The following is a 24,713-nucleotide window of genomic DNA, read 5'->3' as shown; positions in this document are numbered from 1 at the left end:
CTAGGTTCTCTGAGGCTGGTGCAGCCTTCTCCAGAAAGCCATCTTTTTCTCTTTGAGCTTCACACCGACTCTTGTATCGAAATCCAACTGCAGGTACTTTTCATCCTTGTCGAAGCGTGGCCAGTAGGGCAGCTTTCTGTCATTGGGGTCCCTGACCCCAAGGTGGAAAGAGATTCTTGTCATTCCTTTTTATTCAGCTCGCCCCTCTCACCCTTCCTTCATTTACCTTCACTTGGGAAGCTGAGATCCAAGGAGGCTTTGTGGTAATGACACTTGGATGGATACTTTATGAAAGAGTAGGAGAGCGAGCTGTGATGGTGAACACTTAGAATCCCAGCACTCGGGAGGTGGTGGCAGGAGAATTGTGAGTTCGAGGCCAGCGTAGGCTGCATAGCGAGCCCCAGGGAAGGAAGTGGGAGAAGTGAGCTTCCAGGCAGTACAAGGTTAGGTAAGATATAAAGGTGAGTACAGAGAGGATGGCTGTGCAGAGGGAATAATGATGACATAGGAAAAATTCTTGGCTTGTCACGCTGAGAACATGAGCAAGGGTTTTAAGCAATTGAGTAACTTGGTTAGATGATATTTCAGTGTCACAGAATGAAGAGGGAGAGAAAGTGGGGCTAGGAAAACACACATGGAAATTCACTTCCGCTTGAAGCCACCTCTGTCATTCAAATAGGGCCAGACCCTTCCTTGATACGCCCAGGGGGACAGCTCCCATTGTGCCTGCTTGAAATTTGGTTTTCATATGGTGGGGCGAGGAGGACATACCACATGCTTATGACATTTTTGAACCCCAGCTTCCAGTGCTAGGGTCAGATACAAAGGAGAACATTGGTGAGATACTTTTGGATGAATGAATGAATGAAGAGTGTGCCTCATGGGACAGAGGAGACATTCTAGGGACATTTAGGATCCCATGACTGACAAGGAAAAGGAGAAGGGCCCAGGCTTGACTGTCTAGTTCCTGTGGGCCAACTATTGTTTATATGTGTAAGGGCTAGACTCACCCAGTGCGGGCAAAGTTGGCCCAGTATTTCATCATCCGGAGGCTGAATTCCTTTTCCTCACCAGTCGATGAGCCTGGAGGCAAAAGAAGATATAGTATTTGGAGAGAGCTTGGGGTACCAGCCTCCCACTCTGCATTTAGGAGTATATTCCACACTAGGAACTAGACAGTTCCCTGTGGTCAGCCAATGGATGTGCGGGTCTTCATACACAGTGGAGAAACTAGGTGTCAGGTAGGGCATTAGGACCTTTGGAGAAAGGGCTTCCGAAGATATAGGAAAGCTCGTCTCCGTGGTCTGCCCCATCATGTCGAGGTTTGACAATTACGTGTGTAGGAGCATGGTGCTTGAACTCGTACAGATAGACAGGGAAGCCAGCATCTGTGAATAAATGAAATGGGTGAGGGCTTCAGGAAGAGCCTCCGCCTGAGCTAAGCTATCTACCCAACGTGTTCCACCCACCGACATCAGGCAGGCCTCCAGCTTTAAGGTCATGGAGCAAGTTAGAATCTTCACTGCACTAGCCATTAGTATGTCACTCAAACTCTCTGAGCTGCAGTTCCTCATCTGCAGAGTTGGGGACACTAAAACCTAATTGGCAAGCTTATGGCAAGGATCATGGAAGCCGTCTTCTTTCCTTTTCTGAGCTTTCTGTTCTGGACATGGCGTTTAATGGCTGTCCTTTTCAGCCTCACCTTTGACCTCTCGTTCTCATATTCCCCAAACCCAGTCAGCCCACCTTTCAATTCGTTCTTAAGCCCATCTTCTTAACCTCTGCCACCCAGCTTTCTCCTCTAAGGCGGCTGAGGTTCTGCCCTTATCCCTAAGGGACAGCTCTTCCTCTGGCTTGCTGCCTTCTCTGTGGCCTCTTGGGGTTCCTGTACTGGCCCAGAGTATGAAGCTGGTAGGGAAGAGCTGGTAACCCCAGTTGGAAGCAGCTCAGCTGGACAGTGCGGGGAGCAGTGTGGTTACTCTTAGCAGACCCATACCCCGGTGGTAGTGTGCAGCTTGAAGTGTGGAGTACACGAAGGTGGCATCTCCAACTAGGTCTATCAAGCGGTTTCGGACTGTCTTCCAGTCAAGTTTATCAGCAGCGTCATTCATGTACTCCTTTATCACCAGTGGGACCTGCTCCTTAGTGATATTCTGGACCAGGAGGCAAGACCCACCCTGAGGCCTGCTATACCAGCTAGGCCATGGGTGGGTCCACCATTGGCTTGCACCTAGCCTCAGCTCTCCAGCACTTTTGGGAATGGGATTTCTAGGAAGGTCTCCATCTTGATTGGTTCTTACCCCCCCCCCCTTTTGCCATGGGAGAACTGCCGCCTATGACCCTAAGGGTGCCTTGGAGACTTTGCCCATCAACAACCATCTCATCCACCTCATGTCAAATTCCTTTAGGGCCCTCCAAGAATGATCCTGTCTCAGGAACCCTTGAATGGATCAAGTTCTACATTTTTAAGGAAGAGCATGTGGTGTTTAGTCCTGTTCACACTAAACCACCCAAACCATGGGACCTCTCACCAGCAGGGTGCTGGAACTCCAGAGCAGTTTGGTGAAGTACTTTTTGTTCATTGTATGCTGAGTTAGCCGGAACTTCATGAGCTGCTCACAAGAAAAGGACCCAGGGATGAATTAGGCCTGAGCTCTGACCTGTCTGCATACAGAATTCTCAGACAAGACACAACCCAAGAAAGACCAACAATCTGTCCTGCTCACTGTCTGTCACTGACACCTGATTCTGAGTTGAAGCAGAACTAGGAGGGCCTGTCTTGAGCTACAGCATTTGCCCTGACCCAGGGAATAAAGGAGGTCCCTAAGGTGTATAGTTGTTTGTAGGCTCAGGGGTTGACTACACTTCTCCCAATTCCCCTCCATTATTCCTGACCAGCTTTCCCTGCACAGCTAATACAGGTAACTTCTACATCCTCAGTGAGGTCACTGAGATCTAACTCGGTACCCAAACACTGTCCAAGGGGCATCCCTTTGCAAACCCACTGAGTGAGAACCTTTCCCATCCACTCACAAAAGGCAAGGTCCACTCAAACTCCACGTTGTTGACACCTAGAAGGTAGGGCACAGGTGTAACCTGCCCGTGGGTCAGGAGTACCACAGGATCCTCTGGGAACACCACACCATCCACCACAGGGCTCAGGAACCATATAATCTGCAAGGCCAGGGGCATTTTACAGCTAGTCATCCCACATAACCTCTGAGGGCCTTTGTGACTTGGGTGCTCAGCTCATCAGGTCTGTCTTAGGAGCTGCTCAAACTTAAGCTCTTTTGGTAAAGACTGAGATTGCTCATAATGAGCTTAGGAAATTGAGCATTGGGAGGGGTCAGGAAAGACAGGACCAGGCTACTCAGACTTTAGATGCTTGCTCCAGGCATCCACATAGTTCATTCCTTATGAAAATCCTTACAAAATATCATTTCAATGAGGCATGTATTATCCATTCTAGTCAAAGTTTCACACCTTTCACCATGCCTGACCCCTTCCCTTGTTGCTATGGCCTTCTGGGAAGCTGAGTAATTTACTTTTTTATAGGACTTATTGTCTTTCTCTCGAATGGGGTATCAATTCCACAGGGAAAGGAATTTGGCCTGCATGGTTCTTCAAATATCCTGAGGACCTGGCACATAGTAGGTATTCAATAAACACTCAAATTTCAGGCCACTGCTTACTCACATCTTTTGGATCTTTCTGGAAGTTGGCATGAAAGAATGCCTATAGAGGAGAGAAGAAGATAGGAATGAAAAGAAGCTCCCTAATGTGTTCCAGAGACAGGTCCCCCGAGGAAGTATCTATGGGTGGCTATAGTACACAGGCGGATAGGGAAGACAACTGGAATGTTCTACCTACCATCCTCTTGGAAACATGCATCACTTCATCCCCTGATAGAGTCCTCAGACACTCTACCATGATCCTTGTGTTGTTGTGGTTGCAGCCAGCCATGTGAGCAACCTTCTGTAGAGAGAAGAGGTATACAGGGATGCCTCCATCTGTCCTCCCTCTTGCTGAGCACTGGGAGAGAAGTGATGCCCACCTTGGCTGCCTTCAATGGATCAGGGGTGATGAAGGCTTTCAGTATCGCAGTGCCACTCTGGGAAATGGCTCGATGGAATAGACCTTGGGCTAGGGGTGACATCAGCTGTAGAGATTGGAAACAGAGCACCCATGAGATCTACAAATAGGGCCAACTGAGTTGTTTTGGGTGCCTGCCTAGCTGTTTCTGAGTAGCCTGAGAGATGAGCATCTTGGAGGGAGCCACGGGTTTTAGGCTGGAGTCCTAGACTTAAAGCCAGCGTCTTCCACTTTGGTCTATGTAGTGGGCTCTAGAGGCCCCAGAGTTGACCTGAGGATATGCATAAGGGGGGGTCTTTCTTTGTTACATGTTATAAGTGAGGGCAAGTGAGACCCCATAGTCACAGCTCCAATTGCCCATGCTAACAACTATTTTGAAGAAGTTATATCTTTGGATACCTCAGAAGTGATGTGTCTCAAACCTGTTCTAGTCAATCTCCAACTGTGTAGAACCTCCTTTTTTTGACATTATCCACCCAGCTTGGGGCCTGTCCCTTCTCTGCCCTCTGCCACATGTAGTCATTCCAGTCCTGACCATTTGGTCATATGAATCACTCAGCACCCACCTTTTATTCTCCAGTCTTCCTACCCTCATTGTCTCCTCTGGGGTAAATCCTGCTCCTTCATCTCCCAACGGGGCCTCCAAGTCTGAGTTCCTGCTTCTGCCTAGTTCAGTTCCACGCAGAAGACCAAGAAACACCTGATCTTATCACTTCCCTGATTCAAATCTGTCCCTGCTCTTAGCAGGATGGCTGCAAGCCATGAGGCCAACCCTGTCTACATAGCAAATTCCAGACCAGCTTGGTTACACACCAAGTCTGAGGCCAGCAGGGGAAGCAGAGTGAGACCCAGTGTCAACAAACAACAACAAAAATATCCAAGCAAATCAAACTACACAGAAAAGTCCCGTCCTGGCTGTCTACTGCACTGAAGAAGAGGTGCTTCACTTCTCTGTGCATCAGGGCCTTCATTTGTGACATGAAGATGACAATGCTTTTCTACGTGGACTTACTGTTATTGCCAATTAACTTGTTAGTTTTGGACAGGGAGGGCCTTGCTGTGTAGCTCAGGCTGGCCAGGCATTTCAGGTCTGCCTCTGGAATGTTGGGATTACAGATCTGCCTGTATATATATATTTTTTTTGTGGCAAGGTTTCATGTAGTCCATACTGATTCCAAATTTATTATGTAGCTAAGGTTGGCTGTGAATCTTCCATCCCCTCAAGTTTTAGGACCACCGCACTCAATTCTTTTTGGACTGGGGGTATTAGATAAAGTAACACACATAAGGTGTATAGAACACCTGTCACACAGAAAGTGTTCAGGTGCGTGAGCTGTATTACTACTGTGGCCCTCATGACCATACTTGATGTGATTCCTGCTCATCTCCACTCCGTCGAAGTCTCCAACACAGGGCCCTGAATTCCAGACACAGGCTGTCACCAGCCCTGTCCAGAAGGTAGATGCTGGCCTCTGTTTAGGAGGAAGGGCTCTGAGGGAAGCAAGGGGTGGTAGACACCCACAATGCCTCACCCTGTCCTCACAGGGACTGGGATTTGTCATCACTGTTATTCTTTTTTCCTTTTTAAGAAAATCATTTTATGCCAATCAAAACAACTCTGAGATACCATCTTAGTCCTGTCAGAATGGCTAAAATCAAAAACACCAATGACAGTTTGTGCTGGAGGGATGTGGAGAAAGGGGAACACTTCTCCACTGCTGGTGGGAGTGCCAACTTGTACAGCCATTTGGAAATCAGTATGGCGACTCCTCAAGAAAATGGGAATCAGTCTACCACAAGATCCAGCAATTCCACCCCTAGGCATATACCCAAAGAAGCACATCCATACAACAAAGACATCTGTTCAACGATGTTCATAGCAGCACTATCTGTAATAGACAGAAACTGGAAGCAGCCTAGATGCCCCTCAACCAAAGAATGGATGGAGAAAATGTGGTACATTTACACAATGGAGTACTACTCAGCAGAAAAAAACAATGGAATCTTGAAATTTGCAGGAAAATGGATGGAACTTGAAGAAACCATTCTAAGCGAGGTAACCCAATCACAAAAAGACAAGCATGGTATGTACTCACTCATATGTGGATTTTAGACATAGAGTAAGGGATTACCAGCCTACAATCCACACTGCCAGAGAAACTAGTAAACAAGGAAGACCCTAAAAGAGACAAACTTTGTCCCCTGGAGAAGGGGAAAGGGTCACCATCCCCTGAACAAATTGAGAACATGGGAAGGGGGGTGAGGAAGCTACGAGAGTGAGAAGAGAAGAAAAGGAAGGATGCAGAGGTCATGAGGAAGCAGAAATTTTGAGTCAGGTGTGGATTGGAAGAAAGGACATATGATAGGTAGGATTTTAGTGGGGGGGGTGGTAGAGGAGGAAGGGAGGGAGAAGGGAACTGGGATCGTCATGTAATTCAATCTTGTTTGTAATTCAAATATATAAAAAATAAAAAAATTAAAAAACAAACAAACAAACCAACAAAAAAAGAAACCATTCTGAGCGAGGTAACCCAGTCACAGAAAGACAAACAGGGTATGTACTCACTCGTATATGGATTTTAGACATAGAGTAAAGGATTACCAGCCCACAATCCACACTGCCAGAGAAGCTAGGAAACAAGGAGGACCCTAAGAGAGATATACATGGCCCCCTGGAGAAAGGGAAAGGGACAAGATCTCCTGAGCAAATTGGAAGCATGAGGGGAAGGGAGAGGGAGCTATAAGAATGAGAAGGAGAGAAGAGGAGGGGAGAGGAGGACATGAGGAAGCAAGAAGTTCAAGTTGGGGGAAGAGTAGAGGAGAGCAAGATAAGAGTTGCCATCACAGAGGGAGCCATTATAGGTTTACAGAGAAATCAGGCTCTAGGGAAATGTCTGGAGATCTACAATGATGACACCAACTAACAATCTAAGCAACAGAGGAGAGGCTACCTTAAATGCCCTCCCCTGATAATGAGATTGATGACTGACTTGTATGCCATCCTAGAGCCTTCATCCAGCAGCTGGTGGAAGTGGAGGAAGACACCCACAGCTAAACACTGAACTGAACTGGAATCCAGTTGCAGAGAAGGACGAGTGATGAGCAAAGGGGTCAAGACCAGGCTGCTGAGACCCATAGAAACAGCTGAACTGAACAATGGGGGGCTCTTGGTCCCCAGACTGATAGCTGGGAAACCAGCATGGGACTGATCCAGACCCCATGAACGTAGGTGTCAGTGAGGAGACCTCTGAAATCTATGGGACCTTTTGTAGTAGTTCAGTACTTATCCCTAGCATAGGAATAGACTGGGAGCCCATTCCACATAGAGGGATACTCCCTGAGCCTAGACACAAAGGGGTGGGCCTAGGCCCTATCCCAAAGGATATGACAGACTCTGAAGACCCCCTATGGAAGGCCTCACCCTCCCTGGGGAGCAGAAAGGGTATGGGATATGTAGGGTGTTAGTTGGGGGGGGAGGGGAGGCAGAGGGAACTGGGATTGACATGTGAAATAATCTTGTTTCTAATTTAAATAAAAATGGAGAGAAACAAAAAAAAAAGAAAAACATTTCAGTGTATATGACAAAAATCTTGTCAGACGACGAGTTGCAGGAGCCAGTTCCACCTTGTGAGCTCCACGAATTGAACTCTGGTCATCAGCCTTATTGGCAACCTTATCAGCCATCTCAATGGCCTCGATGGGTGCTATTCTTGAAGAGAAAGTACCCTTGACTGTGAGCATCCGTGCCCTTGGCATGAATGGTATCCTTGGCAGGTTTGTGGATACATAGGTCTGCACATGTGCCTGTGCAGTGTGGGAACACGCTGGCCGGTGTCCCTACTAGTCCAATGAAAATTGCACTCACCAGTCCCGAGATGCTCATAGCTCCCGCCGACTGGCCAAATAGTGTTACACTGTCTGGGTTTCCTCCAAAGGCCTCGATGTTCTCCTGAACCCAGTGCAGAGCCGCTATCTGGTCCAGCAGCCCCCAGTTCCCGCGGGCTTGGCTGTCGCCCGTGCTAGGTACACGAGAGGCATAGTCAGTGTTTCAAACTTCGATGGCCAGGATTCAGAGAGCTGCCAAGGCTCCCCACCTAATGCTTCCTTAGACTCACTGGTGAACCACCCTCTTTACTAGGTCCTGCCCACGGACCACGCCCCCTTCCATCAGTCCCTGCTTTCTGTGCCTCTGGCGGGAAGGTGAAGGCCCCGCCCCTGGTCTAAGGCCCACCTGAGGAAGCCCAGGATGCCCAGCCTGTACTGCAAAAACACCAGCACCACTTTCTCGCGGGCGGCCAACTCTGAGCCTTCGTAGGTGGAAGCAGAGCCGACGAGGAAGGCGCCTCCAGGGAACCAAACCATCACCTGGGCAAGAAAGGTCTCCAGAGTCTGAGTTTGGCTGTAGGGTCAGTAGAGGGGAATGGCAGGTGGTGGAAAACGGTACTCACCGGCAGCAGAGGGTCCCCCGGCGCGAGCACTGGAGCGTAAACATTCAGGTAGAGACAGTCCTCACTGAAGTGCAGCCATTCATACTGTTTCCGCGTGCTTAAGTACATGGAAGTTACCTGCCCCCAGGTTTCCTGAAGGCACCTGTGAGCATGCAGTGAATTTCGATTGGTGGTGAAGAGAATGATTTAAATCCCGGGGTCAGCAGTGATAGAGGACAACTTAAGACAAAAGTCTGGCAGGTTCTCTGTGCATGCTTCCTGGAGTCTGTCACCAGTGGTCAGGTCTAGGATCATGAGACAGGCAGGTCTCCCTAGGATCTATCCTTTCTTCTACCATGTGTCTTGCCCTTCCCCACTTAGCCTGGGTAGTCTTTGCTCTTGTTGGAGATGGCCAGTGAGATCAAGGCCAAAACTTGAGTGCCCTCTCTGCCTTCGTGTCTCAGACTCTTATCTCCCAAGCAGGCAGAGGAACTCTAGAACATGTTTCCCCACTCCAAACACAGGGCCACTGTCCTGTCAAGACCATCAGATCTGTGGTCTGAACACACAGAGCCCCAACCTCTTCACGGTGCTCCCACCTGTTCTCTGGAGGACACTGATAAAAGTGACTAAAAACAAAGCAAGACATAATGCAGACCATGGTTGCCCTTCTTAAAATCTTCCTTGTGAGGCATAGTGGCTGACACCTGGAATCAAGGCTATTCTGGGTGCATAGTGGGTCCCAGAATAGCCTTAGCTATCATGGGAGGACCCACCTCCCCAAAACGTATTTCCCTGGCTCTCTACTGCCTTCAGAGAAAAAGTTCAGACACCCTCAGTCTGACTTAGGCCCTGCTTTCCATCCAGCTATCTCACCAGCCACCCTTTGTTCCTGATAGACATGGTGGCTTGCCTCTGATTTCCAAGCCCTTGTGTCTATATGACTTCTGCCAAATGCTTTCTTTCTTGCCCAGCAAGCCCCTACTTCTGTTTAAGGCCGACTCAAGTGGTATCCCCTCTTATGGGCCCTCCATCTGTGTCCTGCAAGTCTGGTAGTGCTGGTTGAAGTTATTTCAATTAATTGTTTTTCTCCTGGGTGACTCAACCACTCCTTGAATGCAGAATGACAGCATGTCCTAGCACTCAGCCAGGCACCACGTGGATTTATAGAGTATTTGAAGAGTATGGGCTATATGGCCACCTCCCTCCTCACTGCTGCTGGCCTAGTCCCTGGAATGGCTATTCTTACAAGTCTGGGGCTGGCCTTACTTGATTGGAACCCTATCTGCCTGTTCTTCCTTTTAGCTCTCCTCTTGTCCCAGCCTACCTTCCCTTTCCCTTTTTCATATCCTTCCCACAACTTTTCAGCCTCCCTCACCCCAACTATCTTCTCCCAATCACCTTTAGCAGCAGCCATCCGAGCTCTCTTCCTACAAGGATACACTTTCATTTTCTTTTGTGTTTGTGTGTACAGGTCAATGCATGCACGTGAAGGCCAGAGAAAAACCTCTGGTGTCATTCCTCATAGAGGCCATTCATTTTTTTAAAGACTGGTCTCTCAGTGACTTGGATCTTGATGAGTAGTTGAGACTGGCTGGCTAATGCACCAGAGGGATCTTCTTGTCTGTCTCCCCAATACTAACATTACAAATTCTTGCCATGGCTCTTGGTTTTTTATGTGGGTTCTGGGGCTTGAACTTAAGACCTCATATCTGTAAGGCAAGTGTTTTTACTTATTAAGTCCATCTCCCCAGCCCCAGGATAAACTCCAGCCAATTGTATTCCTACTTCACCTGGCCTCTTCAAAGGCCTTCAGCAAGCAGTATATATCTTCCTTTCTTTCTTCCTTCCTTCCTTCCTTCCTTCCTTCCTTCCTTCCTTCCTTTCTTCCTTCCTTTCAAGACAGAGTCCCATGTAACCTAGAATAGCCTTGAACTTACCATGTAGTTGAGGTTGATCTTGAACTCTTGACCTTCCTACTTCCACCTCCCAAGTGCTTGGATTACAGGCTTGTACCACTATGCCTGGCTTCATAGCTCTGTCTTTGATCTTTGCTTTACTTCTTCCTCCTTTGAAAATTTGTAGTGCCAGGATCAAATCCAGGTCCTTGGGAATGGTAGGCAGGGGCTCTATTTCCAGGCAAAACTTCTGTTTGACATATTTTTCTTCTTTTTCTAATTTTAAAATTACATTTATCTATTTGTTTGTGTCATGGTGCATGTACGGAGGTCAGAGGACCCTTTTGGGAGTCAGTTCTTTCCTTCTACCCTGTAGGTCCTAGGGATGGAACTCAGGTCATCAAGCTTTGTGGCAAGAACCTTTATTTGCTGAGCCATATCACTGGCCCTCTTCGTGTGTGTGTGTGTGTGTGTGTGTGTGTGTGTGTGTGTGTGTGTTTGTGTGTGTGTATGTGTGCACATGTTTGTGTGCATGCAGGTGTGTATGTACAAGTGGATGTGCACATTTGTGAATATGCATTTGGATGCTAGAGGTTAACCTTTGATGTCATCCTCAGAAGTACCATCTGCCTACTTTGAAACAGGGTCTCTCATTGCCTGGAGTTCATCAATTAGGCCAGACTGGCTGGTCAGTGAACCCCAGGGATCCTCCTGTCTCTGCCTCCCCAGTGCTAGGATTACAAGCACACACCACCATGGTTTTTCATGGTTGATGGGGATCAAACTCAGGTCCTCATGCTTGAAAAGGAATGATTTTACTGGCTGAGTTATCTCAACAGTCCCATGCTTGACTTAAAGAAAAATATGTATTTTTTATTTTATGTGTGGGAGTGTTTTGCCTCTATGTAAGTGCATCAAGTTTGTGTCTGGTGCCTGTGGAGGCCAGAAGAGGGTGCTTGATTCATTGGAACTGGAGCTAAAGATGGTTGTAAGCTGCCATGTTCAGAGAATGGAACCCTGGTCTTCTGCAAGAGCAACAAGTGCTCTTAATTGCTGAGCCATTTCTCCAGGCCCCTCCTTGCTTGATTTCTTGCTTGCAGCTATAGTCAAGAACTGGAGTGAAGAACAGTTGAGATTTCTGTCTCCATCACATCATCAAAGTCACTCCTGTCATGGTCACTGGAGTGATCCTCAATATGGATGACCAAGTGCTCCACGTTTTCTTGAGCAGTATTCCCTCTGCAGGTTTCTATACCATACTGCTCTCCAATTCCCCCCCCCCTCTCCCTGATGGATCCCCCTGCTGACCCAGGGCTAAGCATAAGAGAGCCCAAGTCTCTCTCTCTCTCTCTCTCTCTCTCTCTCTCTCTCTCTCTCTCTCTGCTCTCTTTTCTTTTTGCTTTTTGAGACCATGCCTCACTTTATAGCCCAGACTAGCCTTGAAGTTGCTATGAAGCACAGGGTCTCCTTTTTCTTTAACATTTTTTGGGGATTTTATTTATTTTTATGTTATGTGTATAGGTGCTTTGCCTGCGTGTATGTTTGTGCATCTTGTGCATGCAATGCTTGCAGAGACCAGAAGACGGGGATTGGATCCCCCTGGAACTGGAATTCCAGACAGGCTGTGAACCTCCCTGTGGGTACCAGGGATCTAACACAGGTCCTTTGGAAAAGCAGTCAGTGATCTTAACCCCTGAGTCATTTACTCAGCCCCCAAACTTTATTATTATTATTATTATTATTATTATTATTAATTTTTGAGACAAGGTCTCACTATGTAGCCTTAGCTTGCCTAAAAGTCAGTATGTAGAGTAGGCTGGCCCCAAACTCATAGAGATCTGCCTGACCTCTACTTCCTGAGTGCTGGGATTAAAGGCGAGCCAACACACCTGGCTCTCCTCTCTTTTCTTTTCTTTTCTTTTCTTTTCTTTTCTTTTCTTTTCTTTGAGACACAGTCTTAAATAGCCTAGGGTACCCTCAAACTTGCTGGCTTTGAACTCCTGATCTTCTTGCTCAAGCTTCTAATTACTGGGATTATCAATGTGTGCCATCATGCTTGGTAGTCTAATGAATTTTCTCTTATTTTGCCCAAACTTGCTGTTGCCCTAGTGTTCATCATTTTGGGACATGACACCCTTAGCCTCTTGACCAAAATGTAGTCATTATATTAAATTCTTCTTTTTTTTTTCTCACATGGCTCATATTCAGTTCTCCAGAAAATATTATCATATTTTCCTTTGAAATAAATTTAGAATCCAATGACTTCTCCAGGGAAGCCGCCATTTCTCTCTCCCTTAATTGTCCTCTAGAATGGTCTAAATAATCCACTAATTCTTATACTTGACTCTCTAAGTTCTAACCCCCACCCCCCACAAGGTTTCCTTGTGTAACAGCCTTGGCTGTCCTGGAACTCACTCTGTAGACCAGGCTGATCTTGACCTCAGAGATCTGCCTGCCTCTGCCTCCCGAGTGCTGGGATTAAAGGCATGCGCTGCTACTGCCCGGCCTCTAAACATCTCGTGTTCTGACAGCTTATACTGAGTTCCAATGACTGACACCCACATGTGTATTCAATGGGCACCCTCACCTCCAAACCTCACCTTCAAATTTCAGATAATGGTCATTCCTTATTCTGACAACAGGGATTCCAAATAATAACCAGAGAATGATCAGAATGCCTGGGGCTTGATCTATCTATCTATTGAGATTGAACCTGTACCTCTCCCATGGTTGTTGGCATGGAGCACAACCGTTGGCCTGTGGTTGATTATGTCCTAACAGTGGAACTCTTCCTAACAAATAGACATTCAAGTGGGAGTTATAAGGCCTTTTAAAAAAATATATTATTTGGCACCCAGGTTTTAAACCCTGTGCTTTAACCAGCTGTTGATAAACATTGTTAATGATTGTCACACAATATTATGCTCAGTTGATTATTCAGTAGTCCGGATAAACAGTAAACACACTTGTTTTGACTTAACTGCCAAGCCCAGGACTTGTTCAAGTTCTGTTATGAAAAGACTGTAGGGAGCAGCAAGACACTGGAACATCAAAGCTGAAACAGCCCTTGTAGTTCCCATCTTGGAGCGCCCTCTTCAGGGAGTGGTTGACAGTACCGTGTGGGTTTGTTATAAAACGGGAGCCGTTTATTCAGATGCCTGGGGTGTGGATGAGAACTGGAGGTGGGAGGCATTTGGGAAATTCAGCTTCCTAAAAGGTCTTGTTGCACAGCCAGTGACCACATTCCCCTTGTCCAGAGTTCTCTCACGAGAAAACAAACACAGTACAATCAGTGCCTTAAATGCCATTTGGTTTGATTTCCTCATTACATAGGTTTGGAAACTGAGGCCAAGAATGAGCCTCAGGTTTGCTGTGGTCACACAGGGGGCTTCTAGTGAGTTATTTTAGGCACTGGTCCACCCTACTCATCAGATCTGCCCATTTACCATCCCACAATCCTCTGGCACTTACGAAGGTGGGTAGGTGGTGGCATCTCTGATGCCGTTCCAGGGTTGCGGGGGATCTGGAGGAGCAAACCTGCGGGCACCCACGGGAGGTTTGGAGAAGGGGACTCCCAGGAAGACTTGAATGGTTATGTTTCCCACATGTGTTTGCTTTCCTTGTAGGATCCCATGTTTGGTGACCACAAGAGGTTCGCTGGTGTGCAAAGCCCCTGGGAAGAGAAGAGGGACTGTCATCTTGGCTCATTATTGTCAGCCACAGATGGGATTCTGGTACATCTGCCATGGGATCTATTCGGCTTGGCCTTGCCCTCCCTTCTCTCTTCCCCCACCTCTCTCCAGAGTCTCACTACATAACTCAGGTTGGTTTTGAACCCATCACCCTTCTGTCTCAGCCTCCCAAATGCTGGGATTACAAGATACAAGAGTGAGCTACTAGACCTGGGCAGCCGCTGTCACCACCACCGCTGCTGCTGCTGATATGTATACACACACACACACACACACACACACACACACACACACACACACACACATATATGTATATATGCTATTTATCAATATAAATAAAACCAACCAATGAATTATTATTATTTAAATACTTAAATATCCTATGTTTATGACTGTTTTGTGTGCATGTACATCTTCGTACCACATGTAGAACATTGCATCCGTTTCTCTAAAACTGGAGTTACAGACATCTGTGAACTGCCATGTGGGTGCTGGGAATTGAATCTGTCTTCTTTGCTGAGCCATCTCTCCAACTCTCAATCACTACTTAAAAAAAGACTTAATTTAATTTTGTTTTATGTGCATTAGTGTTTTGTCTGTATTCATGTCTGTTCAAGGCTGTTGGATTTCCTGGAGCTGGAGTTACAGACAGTTGTGAGCCACCATGTGGGTGCTGGGAATTGAACCCCGGTCCTCTGGAAGAGCAGCCAGTGCTCTTCACCGATGAACCATCTTTCCAGCCCCAACCACTACTTTTTAGTGTATTTGTGTGTTCATGTGTGTGAGTGCATGTATGTGTGTAGGTGCACATGTGTGCTTGAATATATTGAGACTTTGAGGTTAACATCAGGTGTCTTGTTTTCTACCATCTCTACCGAGGCAGGATTTGTCACCAAGGCCAGAGCTTGCTGTTTTGGTTAGTTTGATTAGAGAGCTTGTTCCAGGAATTCCTGTCTCTGCCTCCCCTGGATTGGGATCACAGGCAAAACCACACAACATTTTAAATGGGTTCTGGGGATCTGAATTCTGGTCCTCATGCTCATGCAACAAGTGTTTTCTCCACTAAGCCATCTCCTTGAACTTAGAACAACAACTAAAAACCCCTGGAAGTTTAAAAATAACAATTGTGTATCTGTCTTATTTTTCTTGTGCATCTATGAGAATTTTCTTCATTATTTAAGATTTCAAAGCATTGTTGGTAAGTACATAAAAATTCATGTCTGTTATATAACCCATTTCTCTTTGTGTCATTTAATATCAGTGAAAGGGACATTTATTTTTTATTTACTTAGTTATTTAAGATAAGGTCTCCACCCTGTGGTGTTGACACATGCCTTTAATCCCAGCACTTGGGAGGCAGAATCAGGCAGATCTATGTGAGTTTGAGGCCAGCCTGGTCCACAAAGTGAGTTCCAGGACAGCCTCCAAAGCCACACAGAGAAGCCCTGTCTCAAACAACAACAATAACAACAAAAAGGAAGAAAGAAAGACAAGTTCTCTATATTATGTAGCCCTGGGTATTCTGGAACTCCTTATGTACATGATATGAACATGGCTACATCTTTTCTTTCCTGGTTGCTAATTGGTTTAGTTAGTTTTTGATTAGTTTTTTTTTCATTTGCTTTTTTCCCTCTGTGGTGTGTATGTATGTCTTTGTGTTCATATAAATGTGCCCGTGGTGGTGTTTGTACACATGCATATGGAAGATAGTGGTAGATTTCTGGTGTCTTCTGCAATTGTTTATCTTATTTTTTGAAATGGAGTCTCTCATTGAAATTTGAGTTTACTGAGTGGCTAGACTGGGTGGCCAGCAAGCCCCAGGGACCCGCCTGTTTCTCCTTCTTCAGCTCTGTGGTTACAGTCATGCACCCCATGGCTTTTCACATAGGTTCTGGCATTCAAACTCAGGTCTTCACACTTATGCAGAAAACACTCCACTGACTGAGTCACCTCCTCAGTCCCTGCCTGGTTCATTTCTGGTATGGTTGGAGTTATCTATACACATTCTTACTCATACACATTTGCATCAATGCACCCTTGCAAATTTATAATACAGAGGTATGCATGAGAAACACACAAATGCATGCTCACAGGGGCTATACATATGCATATAAGTGGAGCTATGTGTGTACTCACTTATTACAGACACACACACACACACACACACACACACACACACACACACACACACACTGCAAGCAAATTCACACCATAGACAACTTTTGAAATAGATATGAATTAGACCAGGTTGAATACAGCCTTTGCCTATGAGTACTCCTCCTCTTCTAGGCTCTTATCCTGCCCTACTGCTACTGCCAAGTGTTGGCAAGGAATCACATCCATTGTCCCTTTCTAAGTGCCCTTTCAGTTTCTCCCTCTCCTCCCTTATCAAAACAGAACTGTTCTTTGTTCTTGTTCCTTGGAGTTTATTCAGTAAAGTGACAGAAAGAAAACGCCATCCAAGTTGTTACTTATCCTAGCCATGGATCAGAATCATTTAGAAATTGAAGCCAAGAAGGAAAGAAAGAAAGAAAGAAAGAAAGAAAGAAAGAAAGAAAGAAAGAAAGAAAATAGATTCCAAGCCAGGTAAGGTATCACACACAAGAAAGCCTAGTGCTTAGGAGGCTGAGGCATGAAGAGCCTATGTTGAAGATCATCCTTGGCTACTTGAGTTCAAGGCCAGTTTGGTCTACATGGTGTGTTTTAAAAACATCCAATCTAAACCAAATTCCTAGGCCTTCTGCCTCACAAGTTCTGGGAGTAAAGGTGTATACCACCATGTCTGGATTTTTACTATTTTTGTTTTTGTTGTTTGGTTTTTTGAAACAGGGTTTCCCTGTGTAACAACCCTAGCTATCCTGAAACTAGCTCTGTAGAACAGGCTGACCTTGACTCACAAAGCCCCCCTGCCTCTGCCTCCCAAGTGCGAGCACCACCACTGCCTGGCTTGTTTTTGTTTTTTAGAGACACAGTTGATCTGTGTATCTTTGGAGCCTGTTCTGGAACTCACTTTGTGGAAAGGCTGGCCTCAAACTCACACAGATCTCCCTGCCTCTGTTCTCCGAGTGCTGAGACGAAAGGCATGTGCTGCTACTGTCTGGCAGATTTTTGCTTTTATTTTTGTTTCTGAGACAAAGTCTTGCTATTTATTGTAGTCCAAATTGACCTTGAACTCACAATCCTTTCTGGGGCTTGCTGGCCAGCTAGCCTTGTTAAAAAATGACACATTCACATTCAGGGAGAAACCTCATCTCAAAGGAAAAAAGCAAAATAAATAAATAAATAAATAAATAAATAAATAAATACAAGAACAGGACACCCAATGTCGTCCTCTGGCTTCTGCTTGCATGGGCATATCTGTATTCATGTGTTCACACACACCACAAACACATGCATGCAGCCCTCATGATCCTCTGGCCTCAGCCTCCTAAGATCTGGGATTATAGTTGTGTACCATCACTCTGGTTCCTCAAATCTTTCTATAGACACATGGAAAGAAACTCAAAGGTTTATATAACGTGTCCCACAACACACAGAGAATGACTACTGTAAACCGTGGTGTTTTTCAACTCCGTGATCTGGGGAGCCAGTCACAACCACGTGGTAGAGTTCTTCTAGACTTGTGAACAGGAGCAACATGGGAAGTCCAATATCAGCTCTGTTATCCAGAGGGAGGACAGAAGCATTTTATGAAAACAATATTCCAAACCAGGTGGGGTGGCACACCTGTAATCAGGCACCTGGGAGGCCGAGGCAGGAGGATCACAGTTCAAGGCTGGGAAGATGGTGCAAGAGTGCAAGGCCAGCCAGAGTTTTATTCCTTAGAACCCTCACTCAAGTTGAATGCATAGCATAGGTGTCTAATTCCACTGCTCTTACAGGGAAATGAGAAGTGGAAACTGGAGAACTGCTTGAATCTCTTGGGTCAGCTAGACTGGCATACCAAGCTGGGGACAAGAAAGAGACCCTGTGTCAAACAAGGCAGAAGGCCATAACTGACACACACTCAAGATTGTCTTCTGAGCCTGCATTTACACACACACACACACACACACACACACACACACACACACAGAGAGAGAGAGAGAGAGAGAGAGAGAGAGAGAGAGAGAGAGAGAGAGAGACAGACAGACAGACAGACAGAGTTTGGGACCTACGTTATACAGTGAGACCTTATCTGGGAAAAAAGCAAAAACAAACCCCACAAACAGCCATATAAAATAAAAATCAGTATTTCTGGACCTGGAAAGAGGCCTCAACGATTAAGAACACTCACTGTTCTTGCAGAGGGACCTGAGTTCTGTTCCTGGCATCTATCCCAGGAGGCTCACAATCATCTTTAAGTAACTCCAGGGGATGAGGTGCCTCTGGTTTCTGTGGGTACACATGTGTGTATGCCTATAACTGTATTCTCCTGCACCCATTTTTACATATGCGCGCGCGCGCGCGCACACACACACACACAGTTAAAATTTTTAATTAAAATTGTTTTAAATCACCAATATTCACCTTATTCGTACCCATAAAGTACTATTAAGGTTTAGAGTTACAGATGACACCTGAAAAATTAACAAATTATGGAACCCAAATTCTGAAGATGATACAGTGAAAAGGACATTCATGTTTTGTTGGTGAAGGACAAATTGATATAACATCTTGGAAAAACAACTTGGCAAAATATACAAGGAACCATAAAATGCTCATATTCATATGCTTTGATTAAGTGACTTCTCTTTAAAACAAAATGTATTTTTTTGAAAATGAGTACTCTTTGAACTATGAAAACATAACATATTAGCAACAGTTTGTTGAGGTGTAAGATATGTACACAGCAAAATGCTCATGTCTCGCTTGTACAATTCTACATGATGTTAGTTACACACACATCACATTCTGATCAGCATCTGTAATATCTCCAGCATCTGATGTGCTACTACTTCACAAAAGCGAAGACTGATCTGAACTTCAGTGGATGCTGGAGCCTCATTCATATCTATGCACTAAGCAAAGTAAATATAAACTTAAGCTATGCACTGCCTACCATAAGAATTTAAGTGGAAAAAATAAGCGGAGTAGTGGGTAAGGGTGCTTGCTGGTAAGCCTAATGACTTGAGTTTGATCTCTGGGATCCATTTGGTAGAAGGCGAAAACTGACTTGCAATTTGTCCTCTGTCTTCCACAAGTGTGTTGTGGCATACATGAGCAAGAGTGCTGCCTGTGCACGCGCGCGCGCGCGCGCGCACACAAACACACACACTATATAACTACATATAGCTACATATAATAATCATATAGTTTAGATATGTGCATTTTGCTGTATGTATATCCAATACCTCAAAAAATGGTTGATAATGTGTTACCTTGTTATCACAGTTCAGAGGATAACAACACTAATTTTAGAAATAGGACATTGAGGAGAAAGGTAAAGATAGTAAAGAGGCCATGTAGGACAGGGAGGCAGAAGTGGGACTTCTGCTTAGAAGAAAGAAGTCAAGAAGGAGTGGGGAAAGGCCAGAAGGAGAGACCTGGACATGCCATGTTCTTAGGTCCCTCACTGATCCCAGGAGGTAGGAGACACAATGCCCACTTGCAGAGCAGTCATGGACCTCAGAGAGGACAAACAGCTTGCTCAGACTTCTAGCTGGTAGCACATGACTGCTATGAAACACTGCCTTCCATCTGCCTAGACCTTGTCTAAGTCCCACTGAGCTGGGACTGTCACCCCCAGGGTGATGAAGGTCTTACCTAAGGCCATGTGGACTACCAGGCACAGGGTGAGGCTCAAGCCCTGAATCCTCTTCATGGTCCAGTTGGCTTCTGCCATGGGTGCTTATGGGGCCAGAAGGGAGCTATGACTGCAGTGTGTAAGCACCTAAAGGTTCTGCTTTTATCTTCTTGATTCCCATCACCAGGGGGTAGGGCTGGAGGAGTTATGACCAGCTTCTCACCAGCTGTGGAGCCTTGTCCCTCCTCCTTGGGGTGACAGGTCATACTATATGGCTTTGGCTCTTCAACCAAATGGGCTTGCCTGCAATCCCTGCCCAGTTTGCTCATTTGGCAATGGCTTAAAGCTTGGCTAGCTCTAGTCAAGCTTCATGAATTGAGTAGGTGCCAAGATTGGAGCAGAACACTGGGGTTAATTGGTCCCTCAGCCTCCAGATATCCTCCCTGGGGATTTAAGAGCCCTTGGCCTCCCTGATTGCTTGTGCTGTGTGCAGACTCTGGTATATGCTGCTTTGCCCAGGTTTCTCAGGCAGGATAGTCATAGTGTCAGACTGTGTCAGGGACAGGCAGTCAGCGTGGGGAGGACCCTCAGTCTCAGGTTCCAGCTGGAGTCTAGACCTAAAAGCAACCATGAGAAGAGTCTCTCAGTGAGACCAGGGTAGTGAATGAACTGACTGTTCCCGGGGAAAAACCTAATCTTGTGGGACCAGCTAGGAAAGGGAGATCGGGTCTGGTGTTTGGAGCTGTAGGAGCTGGCCTTGAACTCACAGAGATTTGCCTGCCTCTGTCTCCCAAGTGCTAGAATTAAAGGTGTGTGCCACCACCACCCGACTATTTCTTCCAAAGCCCATTCAGTGAGTTCTCAGAAATGGCCTTTACTTGGGATCCTTACTCGAATTTGCCATTCTTGTGGCTTTCCTCCATCCTGAGTAATATGGAGTTCACTGCCCAGTCATCATTGATTAGGCTCCATGCTTCTCTAAGGAAGTCTTGAGACAGACTCACAGTGGCTATTGCCTACATGGGAACCATCTGGTATGTTGAATATAAAAATGGTTACAGTCTGCTAGCCATCACAATATTAGGCTGCAGTATACTATTGACTGGTATGAGGCTTTGGGCTGGACAAGCCCCTTCTTGGGGCTTGTTCTGTCCTATGTTTCTTTATGAATGATTCCCAAGTCAGGAGGTGGTGGCACACGCCTTTAGTCCCAGCACTTGGGAGGCAGAGGCAGGTGGATCTCTGTGAGTTCAAGGCCAGCCTGCTCTACAGAATGAGTTCTAGGAGTTCCAGGATAGCCAAAGCTATACAGAGAAATACTGTCTTGATAAACAAAACAAAAACAAACAAACAAACAAAAAACAAAAAAAAGAAAGAAAGAAAAAAGAAAAGAAAATGATCCTGGGGAGATGAGATGAGTCAGTAGGTAAAGTACTTACCACACAAGCATGAGGATCAGAATCCGTGTGGAGCTGGGTGTGGCAGCATGCACCTATAATCCCAGTGCTACTAAAGCGAGATGTGAGGCAGAAGCAGGAGAGTCCCGGAAACCCATTGGTCAGCTCAGAAGGAAAAGCCAGCACAAAGAGCCCTCCCAAACAAGGTGTAAGGTGGAGACAGACCTCAGGTTGTTTTCTGACCTCTAAATGTGTACTGTGGCCCAGGCTGTCACACACACTCATGGACACATGCACATGCATGTACACATTTCTCTCTCTCTCCCTCTCCCTCCCCCTCTTCCCCCCCCCTCTCTCTCTCTCTCTCACACACACACAAACACACACACACACACACACACACACACGCACACGCACACGCACACGCACACGAATGACCCCCAAGGGCTTGCAGGGAAGGAGTGGGGTGAGGGTTTGTAGCAAGGCACCATTTCCAGAGACAAGCTCCCAATTCCTCCCATCACAATCCTTGGATAGCCCGGGGGCCTGGGAATCATGCCCATACTCACAGGCAATTTTCTAGAAAGTCCTATGTGCTGATGTGACTTGTACACGATCATTTGGGGTCTCAGAAGCTGTGGAAGCATCTCCTCTCTACCACACCCATGCTATTGGCTAAGAAGGTATCTCATCTGAGAGCAAGCAAGCAAATGACACAATGTTTCCTCAAGTGAGACAACATGGAGCAAGAACCTGAAAATTGCCTATGTCCTTTGACTGAGAAATTGCATCTGAGAGACTATCCAAAATACACAAAAACTTGTTGACAGTTTGAGTCTCTTAAGGCCTTGTTGACAACATCCTTACTCCCACACTACTGGAAAGGAACGGAGAGAGGAGACAGGACAGTGACAGAAAGCACGTGCTTCAGGGTTGGAACACGTGTTTCATAAGCTTCTGCAACATCAGCCAGCTTACTGTGGTGAATCCTAGCGAGGCTGCCCAGGTTTGAACCCTAGCTCTGTCACTGTGTGACCTTGGGTAAATCACCAGATTCTCCCAACCACTTTTTCTCTGCCTTCAAAATCCACGTAAGAATAGTGCTAATGTGCTGGAGAGATGCCCAGTGGTTAGGAGCACTGACTACTCTTCCAGAGGACCCTGGTTCAATTCCCAGCATCCACATGGAGTTCACAACTGTGTAACTCAGGTTCTAGGGAATCTGGCATTCTTACACACACATACATGCAGGCAAAATCCCAATGCACATAAAATAAAAATAAATAAATCTTAAAAAATTAAGAACAGTACAAGGATTCCAAGATCGCAGTAAGGAATATATGTGTTATTTTATTTTGTGAGATATAGTTTCTATCATCCTGTCTCAGCCTCCTGAGTGTTAGAATCACAGGTGTGTACCGCCTCATTTGGCCCAAGCACAGCAATTTTAGTACGGTAAGGGCCATTGTCTACACTGGCCTCTAAAGTAAAACACTCCTGTGGTGTCTTTGAAGGATGAGTTCTGGAACTGCCCCTACTGCAAGATACCAAAATCCCAGGATGCCCAAGTCTCTTACAAAAAAAACAGGGTAGTATTTGCATAGGAACTACATGCACCCTTCAATATACTTGTTTTTCTTCTTTTGCAGTACTAGGTGTGACCCTATGACATTGCATATACCATTGAGATACACCCACACCTTATTTTTATTTTTTATTTTTATTTTTATTTTGAGACAGGGTTTCACCAAGTTGTTCAGTCTGAAACTGAAACTCACTGTGCAGCCCAGGTACATCTTCAATTTGAGATCCTTCTGACAGCTACTTGCTGAAATTAAAGTGGGCATCATAACTCTCAGATTTCTTATGAGAGTCAGTGCAATATAAATGCTATGTAAATGGTTAGTGGACCACATTGCTTAGGGAATAATGACAAGGAAAAATGTCTGTGTCTGTGTAGAACAGACACTTTTATTTTTTTAATTTTTGATTTGATACATTTGTGTTTTGAAGTATATTCAGTTCACAGTTGGTTGAGCCTAGGAATTGTGAACTAGCAAATATGCAGGGCAAACTGGCACATGAGAAAAGGATAACGTGGCTTAATAACTCCAGAAGGTACATTTTGAAACTGTATATTGCCTAGGACCAGTTCAGCCATGAAAAGTGCACACCAAAATATTCTGGGTTGTTGGCTCAGACCTGTAATTTGAGCTATTTAAGAGATTAAGGCAAGAGAATTACAAGCTCATGGCCAACCTGGGCCATTTAGTGAGATTCTGTCTCAAAATAAAAAAGGAAAAGGGAGAGTGAGAAGGCTGGAGGCGACTGTTGACAAGTTTGATGACTTGAATGTGACCCTGGGATCCTCATAGTGAAATGAGAGAGTGAATCCTGCAGGCTGTTCTCTGACCTCCACAAGGATGCCATGTCACGTATGCATCCTGGCCCCTCCCAAAAACATTTTAAAATGCAACTAAAAAGTTTTTTGTTTTTTTTTAAGTAAGAGAGGGTTGAGAGCCTAGGTTATGTTGGTGCTTTTCTGTAATTGTAAACTGAGGGCGGCGGAAACAGGAGAATTGCAAGTTCAAGGCCTATCTGGACAATTTAGCAAGATCCTGTCTCCAAACACAAACTGAAAAAAAAGGGTGGGGGTGTATAGTTTTAGGGTAAAATACTTCAGTAACAAATGTGGGCCCTAAGTTTAACCCTCAACATTGTGAGAGAAGACCAAACCACACCAAACCAAAAAAAAAAAAAAAAAAAAAAAAAAAAAAAACAAGACGGGCCTGCTCTCGGCTGACCATTAACTCTGCTAGTGCGCCCCCGTCTCCCATGGGCAGTGAAGGGCTCACACCAATAGGGTGCTGGAATTCAGGTTGCCGCCAAGTCTCTTGATATAATTAGCTTACAAATATACACCAAGCACCCTGGAGTATGTCATTCCAAACACAGGCCAAGCTTGGGGTAGATGGGGCAAGGGATGAGGAGAGAAGGTAGGTAGGGAAATGAGATCACCTGCTAGGTCCTTGGTGGACCAGCCACACATAAACTCCCTCACCCAGCTATGCAGGTTCCTGGCCAGTTTTGTGTGGGCCTATAAGACCCAATCTGCCAACACCTGGCTCTACTCTTGCTGCCTTTCCCCAGGGAAGTAATAACCTTTCACCTGGCCCATATGGAAGGCAGTTGTGTCAGGCAAGGAATATTGGTGATATGTCTGGGAAACATATGGCCTCATCCAGTGCACACATGGAGCCCAGGGAATGTTGAGCAGGTAGTCAGGCAGCAGCTGACTCTAGTACAAGGTAAACAGCAGCTCTTCCTGAGTCTCTTGATTCTCTCTTTCTTTCTTTATTTTGAGATAAGGTCTTGCTATGTAGCCCGGGCTAGCCTCGAGCTTGCCTTCCTCCTTTCTCTACTTGTAGATTGCTGGGATAATGGGCATGTGCCACTTAGAGTTTTGTTTGTCATGTTTTGCC

At 45.8% G+C, this 24,713-nt stretch overlaps 1 protein-coding gene across 1 annotated transcript; it reads right to left on the bottom strand.

Annotated features, from left to right (window-relative positions):
• Positions 1-19,933, bottom strand: Ces4a (carboxylesterase 4A). The gene is made up of 14 exons (XM_035441442.1): positions 19,855-19,933; positions 13,889-14,090; positions 8,541-8,682; positions 8,324-8,457; positions 7,958-8,111; positions 4,055-4,159; positions 3,871-3,975; positions 3,697-3,735; positions 3,034-3,174; positions 2,532-2,612; positions 1,997-2,153; positions 1,257-1,388; positions 1,011-1,083; positions 1-151 (listed from the first exon to the last, which is right to left on the bottom strand). Exons 1-14 carry the CDS (start codon positions 19,931-19,933, stop codon positions 1-3), a joined length of 1,695 nt encoding a protein of 564 aa, XP_035297333.1.
• Between the last annotated feature and the right edge of the window lie 4,780 nt (positions 19,934-24,713).

Source organism: Cricetulus griseus, chromosome 3 (genome assembly GCF_003668045.3).
Source record: "Cricetulus griseus strain 17A/GY chromosome 3, alternate assembly CriGri-PICRH-1.0, whole genome shotgun sequence".
NCBI lineage: Eukaryota > Metazoa > Chordata > Mammalia > Rodentia > Cricetidae > Cricetulus > Cricetulus griseus.
Note: the sequence above shows the minus strand (reverse complement) of the source record. Positions and strands in the feature narration are given on the sequence as shown.